Below are 16,398 nucleotides of genomic sequence, written 5' to 3'. Positions count from 1 at the left end.
TGTCACAACGGGCTTATAATGATTGGACAATCGCGCCGTAAATGCCATCTTGAGAAGATAACAAATAAACAAATAAACATGAAATATTAAAAAGATACCAAATGAGCTTTCTAACTCGTCTCATGCGTAATCTGTGATATTTGTTTTTATTATTTTAGTAGGTTTCAAATGACATCATTAGCAGATAACAAAATATTCCCAACCTTTTTCAATTTATTTGAATTTTATAAATAATTACTGTCTTGGGTAGATAGCGAAAAAAATCCAAAACATGAACATCAAAATATTAGAAATATTTTCAATATTTTTTAATTAGACCCGCATTGTTATCTTCAGAAGATAGCGAAACCCCAAGATGCCCAATACTTTCCGAGCACACATAAAGCTGTTTTCGCGTTCTGAGAAAATGTTGCAGGCCGTAAGTGGGCTAGGCACGAGTTGGTTCACAGAAGATGATGCATGTCACAACGGGCTTATAATGTATGGGCAATCGCGCCGTATTAATGGTATCTGAAGTAGAAAGCAAATAAACAAACAAACATGAAATATTAAAAAGATACCAAATCACCTTTCTAACACGTCTCATGCTTAATTTAGAATTTTTGTTTGTATTATTTTATTAGATTCCAAATGCTATCATTAGTAGATAACAAAATATTTCCAACCTTTTTCAATTTATTTGGCGTTTATAAATAATTACTATCTTGAGTAGATAGCAAAAAACAAAACAAAAACAAAACAAACAAAAAACATCGAAATAAACCTTGCTAACACACGTTCTTCTAAATGTTTGAAATATTGTTTAATTATAGGGCCGCATTGTTATCTTCAGAAGATATCGAAAACACAAGATGCCCAAATACTTTCCGAACACACATAAAGCTGTTTGCGCGTTCTGAGAAAATGTTGCAGGCCGATAAGTGGGCTAGGCGCGAGTTGGTTCACAGAAGATGATGCATGTCACAACGGGCTTATAATGATTGGGCAATCGTGCTGTAAATGCTGTCTTGAGAAGATAGCAAATAAACAAACAAACATGAAATATTAAAACGATACCAAATGACCTTTCTAACACGTCTCATGCTTAATCTATGATTTTTTTGTATTATTTTATTAGGTTCCAAATGCTATCATTAGTAGATAACAAAATATTTCAAACCTTTATCAATTTATTTGAATTTTATTAATAATTTCTTGAGTTGATAGCGAAAAAATCAAAAACAAAATCATCAAAATAAACTTTGCTAACACACGTTCTTCTACATGTTTGAAATATTTTCTACATTGTTTAATTAGGTCCACATTGTTATTTTCAGAAAATAGCGAAAACCCATGATGCCAAAATACTTTCCGAACACGGGAAAAGCTGTTTGCGCGTTCCGAGAAAATGATGCAGGTCGTAAGTGGGCTAGGGGTGAGTGGGTTCACAGAAGATGTATGTCACAACGGGCTTATAATGAGTTGGACAATCGGGCCGTAAAGGTTATCTTGAGAAGTTAGCAAATACACAAACAAACACAATACAAACACGCGGGTAATGTTTCATTGATAGCTTAGACAATAGTTGAACAAATGCCATGAAAAAGTACGTGTAGGTTTGCTTTGGTGTGCTAATGTCACCCTGTTCTAAATGTTAAGCAAATTCTATCTGCATCTCATTTAACATTATTTTTTCAGCCCTTTATTATTTGCAAAACAGTTCCATATTCTTCTGTAATTGTGTTTCACGTTTGGACTACAGGTATCATGCTTGGACTAGAGTCCTAAAGTTAATTTTACAATAATGCTTTCTGACCTCCAGCTTCTGCTATATATTATGGGACATAGATTGGCCAGCGGCAGATGGAAACACATAAACAGGCGAATCAAAGCTGTAGCTTTACCTTACCGGTTTGAGTGTATTCACCGGCCACGGCTAAATTATGTCAGGAACACACATTTCCCCCGACATTTCTGCTGACATTTGGAGGACAGAAAGCCCCGACAGAAAGCATACTGTAAAATTCAAAAATGTAGCCCAAGCACGAAACTTGTACTCCAAGCATTATGAAACATAAAATACAGGAGAACATTGACTGTTTTGTAAATAAGAAAGGGCTGAAAAAGAATAGTATTAAATGAGATGCAGATATATAATTTGTGAACATTAATGAGCTTATTCAGAAAAGGGTGAGACTTGCACACCCAGACGCGCCAGAGGACACCTACTCGTCTTTTCTGCTGGAATTTGGTCAACAGTTGTCAAAGCTATATTATAAAATGAGACAAGACCCGCGTGGCTTCGGCAATTGGTAATATCGTCATTAAATGATGTCACTCTAACGATATCATATATTACAGATAAAGTGTTGGTGTCGTGTTTACTTGACAACTTTATTAAGTTGATATGAGTACGACCAAGAAGATAACAAGACGTGTTATGGTAACATTTGTATATCAGTTATCATTCAAGTAGTCTGCAAGCATAACATTATGGGCGTTGTATGATATAGTACATACATGGTAAATAAACTACCGTAGTAATATACGGTAGTAATAATATCATTTAAACCGGTTGCACCATATCAATTTACTGGATGTAGGATCATACAATCATACATGTAGTCAAGTATCATTTTTGCGACATTTTCAATAGAAAAACCTATCCACTACAGTAACAAGATGACTGAGAAAAGCAAAAGCTGGGTGTACGATGGACCTTCATTGGTGGAATCAGAACTTCAAAAAGAAGTGAACAATAATACTGACCAAGAAATGGAAGTGATAAAGAAGGAAGATAATGGTGTTGAACCTCGGAAAACAGAATATCTGACTGAAAGAGATTGGACGGAAGCAAAAAAAGTAAGCGATTTGACTATTCCCCGGAAAACTTGACAGCCTTGGTATACATACATTTGATTGTCCGATTTCATTACATGCTATGTCCACCTACTTGAACGACCTAGACAACCACTCTCCGCCCTATTCTTTACTGAGGGAGATAACTTCTGGTCTGTTTAATTCCAAATGAATGCCGTCAATATTCTAAGCTTTGTCCAAGTCAAAAAGGAGAACCAACTCGAGTCATTTATATAGATCTAAGACTAAATTATATTGGCTAACAGACGTCTTTGGCTTTCTTGAAATATAGCCTATATCACCAAAAATATTAAATTTGGGAAAAACGCTCAAAAATTAACACACACACGAACCTTCCAAAATAAATACACATTCGCTCTCGGTGACCCGATGTCTAAACAAATTAGTGGTGTCACCCACCACTAATTGCAACAGATTTTTTTTTACTTTTATACATTTAAGAGATGTCCCTGAACATCATACCAAAAATATACTAAAATATACTTGATGGAAAGGTAGTTTTTGGCGGGAAAATGTCATACAGGGGTCAAATGTCAAAATTGCTTTAATCTTTTTAAAAAGTATACCAAAGCATTTCTCTATTCTTAAGGATTCAGAAAAAGTATAGTTTGTCATATCTGTGATGTACCATTCTCAAGTTATAAGCAAAAAGGTCAAAGGTCAAATTTTGGGCTCCACGTGGGTCATCTTCGAAAAAAATGCTCCGATCTCCTTAAAAATGGTCTCAATGTGTTCGTACTTTAAAAACACTCCAAAATAAGAATAGTTTGCCGTATCTTGGATGTTTCGTTACCTAGGTAGCAGGATAAAAGAGGCCATTGACCATTGAACTCTATTGACCCCGACCTAGTTTTCGATGTTACGCATGTAATTAAACAACCTAAACAGTGCAAATATTCTTTAAATGAATTATGTTTGCAAGCCGAACAATTTGAGACCATTTTGGTTTAAATCAGACAATGTTTAGTTTTTTTGACCTCTGTTGAACCCAACATTTGAGCTTTGACCTTTTCGGTTATAACTCAAGAACCGTACATCACAGATATGGCAAACTATATTTTTTCTGAATCCTTATGACTGGAGGAATAATTTGGTATAGTTTTTAAATGATTGGAGCAATTTTGAAATTTGGCCCCTGTATGACATTTTCCCGCCATTTTCCACCAAGTATATTTTAGTATACTTTTTGTATGCTGTTCAGGGGACATCTCTGACATTAGTGGTGAGTCAAAACCCACTTTGACTGGACTAGTACGCTGTGATTTGGGATAACTCGTTGATTCCCTTCTCCAGTTACCTACTTTAAGTTTGTCCCTATCAAAGTCTAAAAGATTCACTTTTATTAAATTTGTCATAAACTGTAGACCTACAGATACTCGTATGTATGCATGATAATAGCCATGATAGAATGTATCGTTAAACTCTAATCGAACAAATCCTTAATTTGATTTCTATGTTTTCTATGTTTTATCTTTGTTTTCAGGGTCCGATTACCAGCTGGCTGATATTTTGCACCGTTGTCGTCACTCTTGCATCTTCTGCTCAATACGGTTACAATTCTGGTTGCATTACTGCGTCTTCTCCGGTAAGAATATACTTTTGATATTTGACATTTTTAACAATTAACATTTTTTAACAATAATTGTGTATGAATTTCCTATAAGTGAAGGAAGTCATTAAAATTGTCATTGGGTATTTTTGAAATGAAATATTTGGCAAAACATGAGGAAAACAGCACTATTGACAAAGTTGAAGACTCATTCAGATACATTTAGCTAATTTCCCTACTTAAAGCCATATTCACTGTCAGATATATCCCCTTTTATTTTTGAGCCGAACAACTACGGCAGAGCAAAGAAAATTGGAATTTACTACCAGCGCATATGTCGCCAATACGTACCACTCATTCGGTCATGTTATGGTACGGCCCTTTGTTGTGTAGATCACCGTCGCGCACGCCGTGTACGTACTGTGTGTTATGAACATCGTGTATGCGTTCGACTAATAATTCCATCGTAATAATAAAACGCTGATTCAGGCGTTTTATTCAAAATCTCGGATTTTGACAAAACTACAGCACCTAGAGTCTTGATTTTTTCAGGGTATATTGGTTTCTATATTGGTTTAATAAAGTACAATATAATCGTGTAAAAAAAGTACAATATAATCGTGTAAAAAAATTAATTTAAAAAAATCAGCGAGGGCGTCCTCCTCAGCAAATGTTATAATATGGCTTTAACTAGGGAAATTTTGTTTTTAATAAGCTTAAATACACGGCTTTCGGCTTAATCACTATACCACAGGCTATATTTCACATCTATAACACTGTAGTCAAGAAGCAAGCGAAATTCCGTGAAATTTTTGTGATTAAGGTCCAGGATTACTTTTAATATTATAATCTGACCTCAAAGAATAGAAAACACTTGGATGGCAAAAATTCACCAGTTGGCTTGACACTTGACGGCAGTAAGTTGGAGTTGATTATCAACCGACCACTTCAGGAAGTCATCAAGATCTGTCTGCAAATTGCTAGTCACACTAGAGGAACGGTTTTCAGCGAAGGTGAGGTCGTCATTATATTTCCAATAGTGTGACCTGCAATCGCTAGCCACGTCATTGATGACTGCCTGAAAGGTTATAGGGCCAAGTTTTGTTCCCTGTGGAACACCAGCGCTAAGAGGTAGGTAAGCGGGCAAAGTTTGATTGGGAACTTGTACTAGACAGTAAGTTGATATATAATAACCCAAAATATAGGCATTATTTGTTGTTTCTTTTCGCGTATCCGATACCTCAAACTCTGTCTTTCTTTTTCTCTTATTCCATATTTCCAATTCTATTTATACCATTCTATTATTTTTTGCCTTTCCCCATTCTTTTTCTCTTATACAAATTTTCTAAATTTTTTGTATATTATACAGTTTCTTCGCAAGTTTATTAATGAATCTAAATTCAGTCGAGACGGGCAAGGTTTTTCGCCATCGTTAGTCAACATGTTAATGACGTTTACAGAAGCCAGTTTCAGGTTTGGAGGAGCGATGGGTTCACAATCTGGTGGTCGAATTGCAAAGGATTTGGGTCGGTGAGTCAGTTTTGATTGGCCTTCTCTGGATTATTCTGGTTCAGTGCGAAAGTGACCACGTATCCTTAAAAGATGGAACCATTGTTAGTTGCTCACCTTGAGAGGAATTGAAATATGTACAATGTATAATTAGTGGCTTAACCAGGGGGTTGGGAGGCCCGCCTCCGATTGGAACCCTCCTCGCGCTTGCCCTCTCCCAAATGAGTTGACTGATAGTGATAGGAGGGTCTGTATTTTGCTCCCTCCCCACACATAACTTGGGTAGATTTTCCCCGATTACCCCTCGATTGAGAAAGTAGGCAATCTATTCAAGCCACTGGTATAATTCTACGTTTTGTAAGTTAAATTAGCCTTTTTGAAGCATGGCGTACACAATAGGAGGGCAGTATTCAATATGGGTAAAACCCGCCAAATTCAAAAGCCTTTACCCATGTCGTGCAGCGCCATCCTATGGTGTTCGCCATACCTCTAAAATCAAAATTTCATGTTGTCCCTATTGCTACAAAAGATTGTTTTCTGGATAGAACTCATCAACAGAAGTATTTTGGTGGTTAAATGGTCAAAATCGGTCAAAAACTTTTCGAATTATGAATTTTTAAAGTTTCCCATTCTGACCGGTCATTGGAACGAAATAAAATGACATGGTCCAAAAATAGCAATTGGGAGCAAAATTGGCATAAACATATATTTACCTTTATATATTTCTTTATTTTAACATATATGCAAACATGAAACAAGCATATTGTGAAAGTATCAAAGGGTTTCTTATGAAATGGCACTTTACTAGTCAATGGCATAAAGTATTTTTTTCAAACCGAGGCATTGAAATCATGCATTTAGAGAACATTTGCCAAAAATCATCCAAGATGGCTGATATGGCACAAAATCAAACTTGCACTTTAGTCTAGGTGAACTTTTTGTTCACAACCAAAAATTTCAATGTTATTGGGTTTAATATGACCAATTAGTAGGTGTATGCAAACAAAATCTTAAAGTGTCATTGAAGGTCATTGACTCATTCACAACAATAGAGGTATGCACTTCACTCATCATGCTCATGTGTGACCTCTAACAAAAGGTGCTGGTTCCCGTAGTATTCTTCATTCAAACCAATTCAATGCATGACCTCGGAGTCACCTGCATGACTTTCGGGGGCTATTTTGAAACAGTTATGGTTGCACATTCAGGTATTTCTTTTGAAAGTTCTAAACAAGGTATAGCCAGCAGCAAGTTGTAGATGGTATAGGCCTAAATATAAGAAAACGTTTAGGGTTGAAATCAGGTGAAAAATACATCAAATGAGCACGAAACTTCACATTTATGTTCAGAAAGGTGTCTTCTTAGCATGATTCGAAAGGAGTATGGCAATTCCAAAGGGAAGCTGGTGATTTAATTTGTAACTCGAGATCTACTTGTTCATATTTTTTTCCTTTTTACAGAGGGTATGATAGAGGTATTACTGTCAACTCTGCCAAATTACAGCTCAGTAGGCCACATTTTTCACCTGATATTATTAATCTGAATATTTTGTGCCATTCTTGAGCAGTGCTGAACTCAGCCACTGGCAATTAAACGCACTGTGGCGATGGACCAATTTTGACTCGCACTTATAGGAAAATGAAATAAGTTGTGTTGCTGTAATTTGCAAGATAGTTACAAAATATAATTGGCATTCACTTTCCCAATTTTTACAGAAAAATATTGATAAATAAAAGAATGAGATCAATTTAGAAATGTCTGTGCAAGCAGTGCACAGTTGAGCTCCTTGCATGTCTATGGGAGCGTTCTAATCAAGTTGATGGTTCATTGGTCATCCCTACTAAAAGGCTAATTCCGTTGCGACAAAAATGTATCATACTGAACAGAAAAATCTACCGCGGCGTCGGGGGAGAAAAAAAAAACCCGAAAAATCGCAACAGAGAAACAAAAGTCAATATTTCCAACATGTTTGTTGTTGTTTTATCATATTATCATAGGAAAAAAGGATTACTAATTCAAAACCTTATCACAGTCCTGGGTTCTATCATGTTAGGAATAACTACGACAACTGGGTCATTTGAATTGCTTCTTATAGGAAGGTTATTTGTCGGCTTTGGCACAGGTAAGTAAGGTTATAGTTGAATGATGGGCATGGTTTTGATAGGCATACTGTTTTTTATCATCTTTTACATAGTTTAAATGTAAGCCAAAGAAAATGCGGACACAGAGAGCATATCCACATGCCAATCGCGCACGCCCAAAACATGTGGAAACTGCGTAAATTAGCATATTTTGATTGCAAATATGAAAGAGCTCCAGGAAAAGACAAAACTACATTTGTAAAGTTTACCCGGGGAGTTTACACCGATACATCACACCGTCACCCTACTTACGTGAGCTTTCGACACAATGCCGACTCTGTGTCTAATTTTATTATGTAATGTTTCACTCTAAATGTAAAACAAGAAATAACAGTTAACAAAGGACTACTTTTTGACCACCATAACTTTGTATAATTTTTTCTGTAGGAATATCGATGACAATCGTTCCTCTTTATTTATCGGAGATATCCCCAACCAACCGTCGTGGTGCCATAGGCGGGGTTCATTTCCTCATGTTTGCTGTTGGATTGCTTATATCACAGGTTGGTTTGGGTTTTCGACTTTTGTTTTGTTTTGTTTTTCGTATCGTTCATGAAAACAAAATTTTAACTCATGATTCCACAGAAATACTGTTTTGAAGTTCATTTTAATAATAATTGGTTATAAAATAGAATAAAAAATGCATATATAACATTATATTTAGCAATACATGCACTTTTAGTGGGTTTTACTATTACAGTTATGTCCAACTAAATTATTAGGATTGCAAAACAGGATCATGTGACACAAAATATGTACCAATAATGCTTATATTTCATATTTATTTGATCCTATTTATAGGGCTTGAGTTTCTTCCCATTGAATACTGAAGAACTGTGGCCAGTAGCTGTCTCTCTCGGTGGTGTCTTTGGGTTGTTTGGTTTGGGAATGATTCCATTTTGTCCTGAAACTCCTCGACATCTCGCAATTGCAAAGGCTTTGGATGATGATGCACAAACAGGTAATGGTTGCTACAATAGAATAAGACAAACAAACAATAAACAAAAATAAAAACACAAACAGAAACAATAGTAAAGCAAAAACAATGATCCTATAGACGCAATAAACAAACTAGAAGTAATATTATTAAAATGGCAGCCATTTTGGAGGTGTAGGCTAATATATTTTAAAAGTCCATTGAAGCACCTGTACTGTTCTTGTAGGATTCCAGGTATTAATTTCTTCTGGATGCTGTCAATGTTTATATAATGAATACCTTTATTTACTGCTTTAAGGTTATTAATTATTTTAAACTGGTGTGATTTGGTAGTTCACAGCATATTACGAATGGTAGTGAGCTTTGGCAAAAACTGCATTGCTCAATTCATAGCGAGCGTGTAGAAGAATTAAAATATTACAGATATACTTTTAAAGGTGCTGCGGTTCTTGAGTTACGTTGTAAAGAGGGCTGAAACAACAACACTTTTGTAAAACGTACATAACTCATTAACAACAATAAATTAAGCAAGTTTGCAAAGTATACGATTTGTAGAATGCACTTTTGCAAAACATCAAGGTGTTAACTAGATAATGAAAATCGATTTTTAGGTTGCTTCGACCAACAATACCTCGTCTACCCTTAACATCAATATTTATGTGCAAAGATAAACACACATATTCTTGGTCTTAATATTTAAGGAACATCTAGCTGGTCACCTTTTCGCGCCATTGGCAAAGAACCAAATTTCACTGAAAAACAAAACAAAAACAAGGCACATGTAGTAAACAAACAAACAAACTTTTTTTAAATTCATTAAAGTACTCCAGAAACTACGAGGAAAACACAACATAAGGACAGAATTAGATGAGATGAAATACGAGCGAGAGGTGGAGAAAAAGAGAGGAGTTAGTGGGTTTTTCAATACTGTGCGTTGTCGATCGCCAGGATGGAAGCAACCAATAGTTATGGCCATATTTTTGCAATTATTGCAACAAGTTTCATTAATAACAGCGGTAAGTATGTAATAAATCATCAACGCACACAAAATCATCAACAAACACCCCACACCCATGAATTCCCCCACACACCCCCCCTACACACCCCAAAAACACAAAGGACCCCCCCCCCCACACCCCCACCCCACACATCAGCAACGTTTGCTTTCATGTTTCAGTAGTGTAACAAACTTGGTGATAGCGCGCGTTTTCCGAATCCTGGGTCTACTCGGAAAATGTGCTGTCTTTACATGTACATTGCATATATTCGCACTCCAACTTTACACAACCCACATACACACACACCCCTACACATACCCACCAAAATACCCTCACATTCAATCACCAGCGTTTGATTTCATATTTTATATTTGATAGTCAATTAATACAACAACCTTGGCGATAACGTGCGTTTTCCATATTTTGGCTCCTCACGGAAAATCTGCTGTTTTACTTTTACATTACAAACACCCGCACACAACCACTTGTCCACCCCACCACACCCCTACCTCACCCCTCACATGCGACACACACACGCACCCTTCAAATAATGCGGGTGGTTGTCAGTGGAACACAAATTGAATAAATTATGGCATCTGGTAACGTTTTTTATGTCTCCAAATGTGCATGAAAGTTTCATACTAGTTTATTTTAATACCGTTTTTGAAGGAAACACATTTTGATCATTTGCTACGGTGTCTGATCTCCGCCAAACTCCCCCTTTTATAATTCATCTCCCCAAATTTTCAGTTTTCCCCCTTTTTGCGAAATGCTTTCCCCCTTTTTCAAATATTTTCCCCTTTTAACTTTCCCCCTTTTCAAATAGTTCCCCCTTTTCGACTTTCCCCTTTTCAAATAGTTCCCCTTTTCGACTTTCCCCTTTTCAAATAGTTCCCCTTTTCAAATTTCCCCCTTTTCATATAGTTTCCCCATTTTCGAATTTCCCCCTTTTCATATAGTTTCCCCCTTTTCGAATTTCCCCCTTTTCATATAGTTTCCCCCTTTTCGATTTTCCCCTTTTCATATAGTATTTTCCCCCCTTTCATATTGTTTCCCCCTTTTCGAATTTCCCCTTTTCATATAGTATCCCCCTTTTCGAATTTCCCCCTTTTCATATAGTTCCCCCTTTTCGAATTTCCCCTTTTCATATAGTATCCCCCTTTTCGAATTTCCCCCTTTTCATATAGTTTCCCCCTTTTCATATAGTTTTCCCCCTTTTCGAATTTTCTTTTCACCTTTTACATAATACCATTTTACAGATTTTCCCCGTTAAAATAGTTTCTCCCTTATTTTTTATTCCTTTTTTTTACTCCTTTTTTTTTATTCCCTTTTCACGATGCGTAGGCTTTACCAGTAGGCACGGACCATCTATAGTAGGCTACCGTGCATTCACGTCCCATGTACTTCGATATTGAAATACTCTGTAAAGCTATTTAATTTCGCTAGTACTTAATTTCGCTAATTGCCAATGACCACCTTTCTTATGGGTATTTAATTTCGCTAATCCAGCAATTTATGTGTACAATTCAATGTAAAACTGTTCAATTTGCGGGTATTTAATTTCGCGAATTAAGGCTTCTAGCAAAATTAGCGAAATTAAATCCCTAGCGAAATTAAGTGGTTTTACAGAGTAGGTCCGGCCTACACGTTGAAAGCACGTGATTGTCTGATACAAATTCTTGAGCTAAATAAAATGAATAAAATGATACTTATTATATGTAATTTATGAATTCTATAGGATATAGATCTACATTAAGAAAAATCATAATCTGAATTATAGGCTATCATGCAACTAAATAAAGACCCAGGAAAAGGCCAGGAGATTGGAATTCGAATCAATTAGATTGGCTTATTAATCGTATTATTTTGGTCTTGTCTCGACTTTAAAAAAAGACTAGGCTTAAGGGGGTACTACACCCCTGTCCAATTTTGCGCCTATTTTTGCAATTTTCTCAAAAATTATAGCACATTGGTGACAAGTAAGATATTTATATTATAGGGGCAAGGACTACAACTACTGTACTGAAAATACAGCAACACAAAGCAAGTAGTTATTGATTTATTGATCAAATATTGGTTTTCCCTCATTTTTGACTGTAACTCCACAACTGTTGGCTGTGCTGAAATAAAATTTCCAGTGCAGTAGTTGTAGTCCTTGCCCCTATAATATACATATCTTACTTGTCCCTAATGCGCCATAATTTTGAGAAAAACAAAAATAGGCACAAAATTGGGCAGGGGTGTAGTACCCCCTTAATTGCTACTTAATTCTTCATCTAACATATAGGGCCTACTAATTCTTTTTGGATTTTTGAGGCGTGCACCACTGACCGAAGTCCCTGGTTCATTTGTCTGGTCAATTGAATATACGCCATAGAGCCTTTGATTAGAAAGCACATTTTTATTGTTAACGGGATTGTTGACAAACAAAGAATAGAGAAAATTACTCGGAACTGGCTTAAAAATAAAGTTGCATAAAATCACACAGCCACACTTGTCATAAATATGCAATGCCCATTTTGTCCAGGCCCGTTTTATAAATGTATGCTTTTATTGTCATTTCACTGTTAAGACCGCTTGTTTTAAACTTTGGTGCTAACTTTAAAAAAAACCTTTTGAATAATTATATAGCACAAACAATTCTTATTATCTAGGCTTCTGTAACAATGGCAGCCAGTTGTTTGTTGTCTCTGACATATCCCTGTTTATAGACAAGTTCTTCACAGACTTTCAAACATCATTGCTATGAATTTGACCAGCATAAATATTTATGCATGCCATTTCACCCGTTTAACATTCTGAACATCATTTGGTTTATCAATCATATCGGATTTGCTCTTTGTACAGCCCCTCTATAAACGTGCATAAAAGTTGACGGATCCCTAACCCATTGAATTTAGCGGCGCTTGCACAACAGGCTATAAATCTACCTACGTTGGTATCCAAATTCATGTAGAACGCCTTTCCAATAATGGATGTAGCGAAATGAGCTCTAGTGAGTGCACGGTACTCTCCAGGGTCCAGGCTTACTGGTAAAGCCTACGCACGGAAAACGGGGAGTACCCAAACAAAAAGGGAGTATTAAAAACAAAAAGGAGTATTATTTAAAAAGGAGAAACTATTTAAAATGGGAACCTATTTGTGAAAAGCGGGAGGAAAGTTAAAAGGGATTATTTGTAAAAAGGGGAACTATTAATTTTACAAAATGGGTGAAAATAAAGGGGTATTATTATTTGTAAAGGGGTAATTCGAAAACGGGGAAACTATTTGAAAAGGAAATTAAAAAAGGGGAAACTATTTGAAAAGGGGGATTCGAAAAGGGGAAACTATATGAAAAGGGGGCAAGTCGAAAAGGGGGAAACTATTTGAAAAGGGGAAAGTCGAAAAGGGGGAAACTATTTGAAAAGGGGGTAAGTCGAAAAGGGGGAAAGTCGGGAAAACGGGGAAAGTTAAAAAGGGGGAAATATTTGAAAAAGGGGGAAAGCATTTCGCAAAAAGGGGGAAAACTAAAAATTTGGGGATATGAATTATAAAAGGGGGAGTTTGGCGGAGATCAGACACCGTAATTTGCCGCCAGAGATCATTATTGTGAAACGAGCTAATTACATGGTTTCAAAATTGCATGTACTGATTTTGTTTCGTTCTTGATCGTTTGCACCCTCTAGTTTACTTTTAATTCTGTGGAGACGTGGCGCAATACCAATATAACTGAAGAATCCTTATTCTACATTATAATCGGATCAGATGCTTTGATTATATTGACAGCGCTTATTCCGGTATGTATGACACGTTTCATATTGTTATCTTGTTCCAATCTACTCTTCTTGTCTCTGTTCCTTTCCTCATCTATCTCCCTTTATGCATCTCTTTCTCGCTACATGTTCCTTTCTGTTTCTTTTCCGTCATGGCGGCACTTATTTTCTTTCCCATTTTTGCCATCAAAAATTAATTTTGGAAATAAGCCTGTAACAACATGACTTTTCAGTTGTCGTATTTTTTATCAACTCACTTTATAATGCTCTTTTTTTAAAACAGAAAATGCAGCCAAAATGTACCAACATTTAGGCAGATTGTTGGCCGACAACAAATATTTCCCCTATAGCCTCAATATTGATCGATTTATTCCATTTTTTTTTATCAACAATATACAGTATACAAAATTGAAAATTTACAAATTTTACAAATTTTACAAAATTTTACCATTTTTAAACCTAGTGGATTTTCAGTGATGTGGGTGTGTGTGTATTTCTGAGTCTTTATTGTTTTGGATTCTTCACGTTCTCTTCCATTCATCACTTCATCTAACCACCCATCCTTCCAAGCTCTTCCATCCCGGCCTTCCATTTACCCGATCAGTAAAAATGATAAGTCGTCATCATGTCCATTAATATAAATATAATCTCTTATATATTGTTATGCCATACGCTATTTTGTCTCCAATCAAGATCTTCGTTTCAGATTCTTATGGCCGTAAAGGCTTGGTTATTATAGGTTACTCTTTTTGTGTTTTCTTCTTGGGGACGTTAACTATGTGCATTAGCTTGGAACCAACGCTGGTAAGTTACATATCCAGTGATATTTTTTTTAAAAATATGATGATGATGATGATGATGATGATGATGATGATGATGATGATGATGATGATGATGATGATGATTGAAGTAGATGTCTGATTAACTGATAATGTTACGAGACATGACAAATAAGGCAATGGTACGTTTCATATCAAATAATTGAGAACTGATTCAAATCTTTCTATTATTTACAGGAATCAAAATGGACAATGTGGGGCAGCCTTATTAGTATATATTCATTTCTTATGGCTTTCTCTCTAGGTCCAGGTAAGATCGATCACCATCGTCATTATCATCAGCATATCATATTGATGTTCATAGTAGCTCATAGTCATCACCTCGAAAAAAAGTTTGTGCGAGTACACCCCGGACACGGTAAGCGTACATTATGTTTTCTCTTGTATAATTATATGTGTGAAACTAACAGCAAAGTCGTCATCATAGTAGTCATCTCAATCGTCGGATCATCGCGTTTCTAGCCAAGGTTGGTACAAGTCTTAGTTTTGGAATACATGAAGTTCAAGCTTTCTTTGTATTTGCAGGATCTATGCCCTATGTCATAATCCCAGAGATGTTTACTCATGAGCCAAGATCATATGTCGTTGGAGCCAGTAATCAAATATTTTGGTTTTCGAATTTGGTGATGTCATTTCTTTATCCAGTAATATTGGTAAGTTTTCCAGCAAATTTACTTTTTCTCATCTTGGTGACTGCTCCCAATAATATTGTATGCAATATTTTTAATTCATCATTTACCTTCTTAAATTTTTTGATAGTGTGTACCTAAATGAAAATGACATTGATGCATATCTAAATAAATTATATGATTGAAGTCAGATTAGATTTGCTATTCAAGTTATCGCTCCATACCAACTTCAAATATTTCTGCATTCAATTATATTTAGATCATAATACGTGAAACTATTTCATTCATTTCATTTTATTAATTTATTTATGTATTCCTATTTATTTATTTATTTATTTATTTATTTATTTATTTATTTATTTATTAATTTATTTATTTATTTATTGATATATTGATATATTTATTTATTTATTTATTTACTCATTTATTATTATTAATTAATTACTTTATTTATTTATTTATTTATTTACATATTTATAAATTAATTAATTAATTAGTTTATTTATTTACTCATTTATTATTATTAATTAATTACTTTATTTATTTATTTATTTATTTACATATTTATAAATTAATTAATTAATTAGTTTATTTATTTATTTATTTATTTATTTATTTATTTATTTATTTATTTATTTATTTATTTATTTATTTATTTATTATTTACATGCTTATTTACTTACTTTTTTACTGCAGGACGCATTGGGTGCATATACCTTCATCGTTTTCATCGTTCTAATGATACCATTGATAGTATTATTACAAATATATTTGCCTGAAACCAAGAGAAACACTTATGTTGAAAATGCAGCCCTATTTATATCACCTGAAGGCGAGGAGAAAGAGTCTGATAAATTGATTGTTTTAACTAAGAGGAGTAAAGAAGAGCACAAGGATGGTGGGGTGGTTCTCCTCAAATTTGACAAAAATACTGAAAAATTAGTTTAACATCTGAAAGGTTGCTTCTAACTATTCCTGTACTACCACATGACGCGTGTTTTTCTCTTTCACTCTTTCTCCCTCTTCGCTATCTCACTTTCTGCAGTTCTGTCTTTCTCCTATAATCGTTATCACCTCGTGTTCTTAGTCTTTTTTTCTTTTTCTTTTCCCTTTTCCTTTGTTTTTATGTTTCGTTTCCTGTTAATCTACGAGTATTTCTTTCTGTTGCCTCCGTTTCCTTCTCTG

At 35.2% G+C, this 16,398-nt stretch overlaps 1 protein-coding gene and 1 long non-coding RNA gene across 2 annotated transcripts; both read left to right on the top strand.

Moving 5' to 3' along the window:
* Positions 1-4,357: 4,357 nt before the first annotated feature.
* Positions 4,358-8,018, top strand: LOC140154194 (uncharacterized). Its single transcript, XR_011859261.1, has 3 exons — positions 4,358-4,444; positions 5,778-5,938; positions 7,915-8,018. It is a non-coding gene; the product is annotated as an uncharacterized lncRNA (long non-coding RNA).
* Positions 8,019-8,453: 435 nt separating this feature from the next.
* LOC140154148 (solute carrier family 2, facilitated glucose transporter member 5-like) lies at positions 8,454-16,161 on the top strand. Its single transcript, XM_072176755.1, has 8 exons — positions 8,454-8,561; positions 8,860-9,019; positions 9,818-10,011; positions 13,659-13,769; positions 14,439-14,549; positions 14,762-14,834; positions 15,110-15,237; positions 15,910-16,161. Exons 1-8 carry the CDS (start codon positions 8,454-8,456, stop codon positions 16,159-16,161), a joined length of 1,137 nt encoding a protein of 378 aa, XP_072032856.1.
* Positions 16,162-16,398: the final 237 nt, after the last annotated feature.

This window comes from Amphiura filiformis, chromosome 6 (genome assembly GCF_039555335.1).
Source record: "Amphiura filiformis chromosome 6, Afil_fr2py, whole genome shotgun sequence".
Classification (NCBI taxonomy): Eukaryota; Metazoa; Echinodermata; class Ophiuroidea; order Amphilepidida; family Amphiuridae; genus Amphiura; species Amphiura filiformis.
Note: the sequence above shows the minus strand (reverse complement) of the source record. Positions and strands in the feature narration are given on the sequence as shown.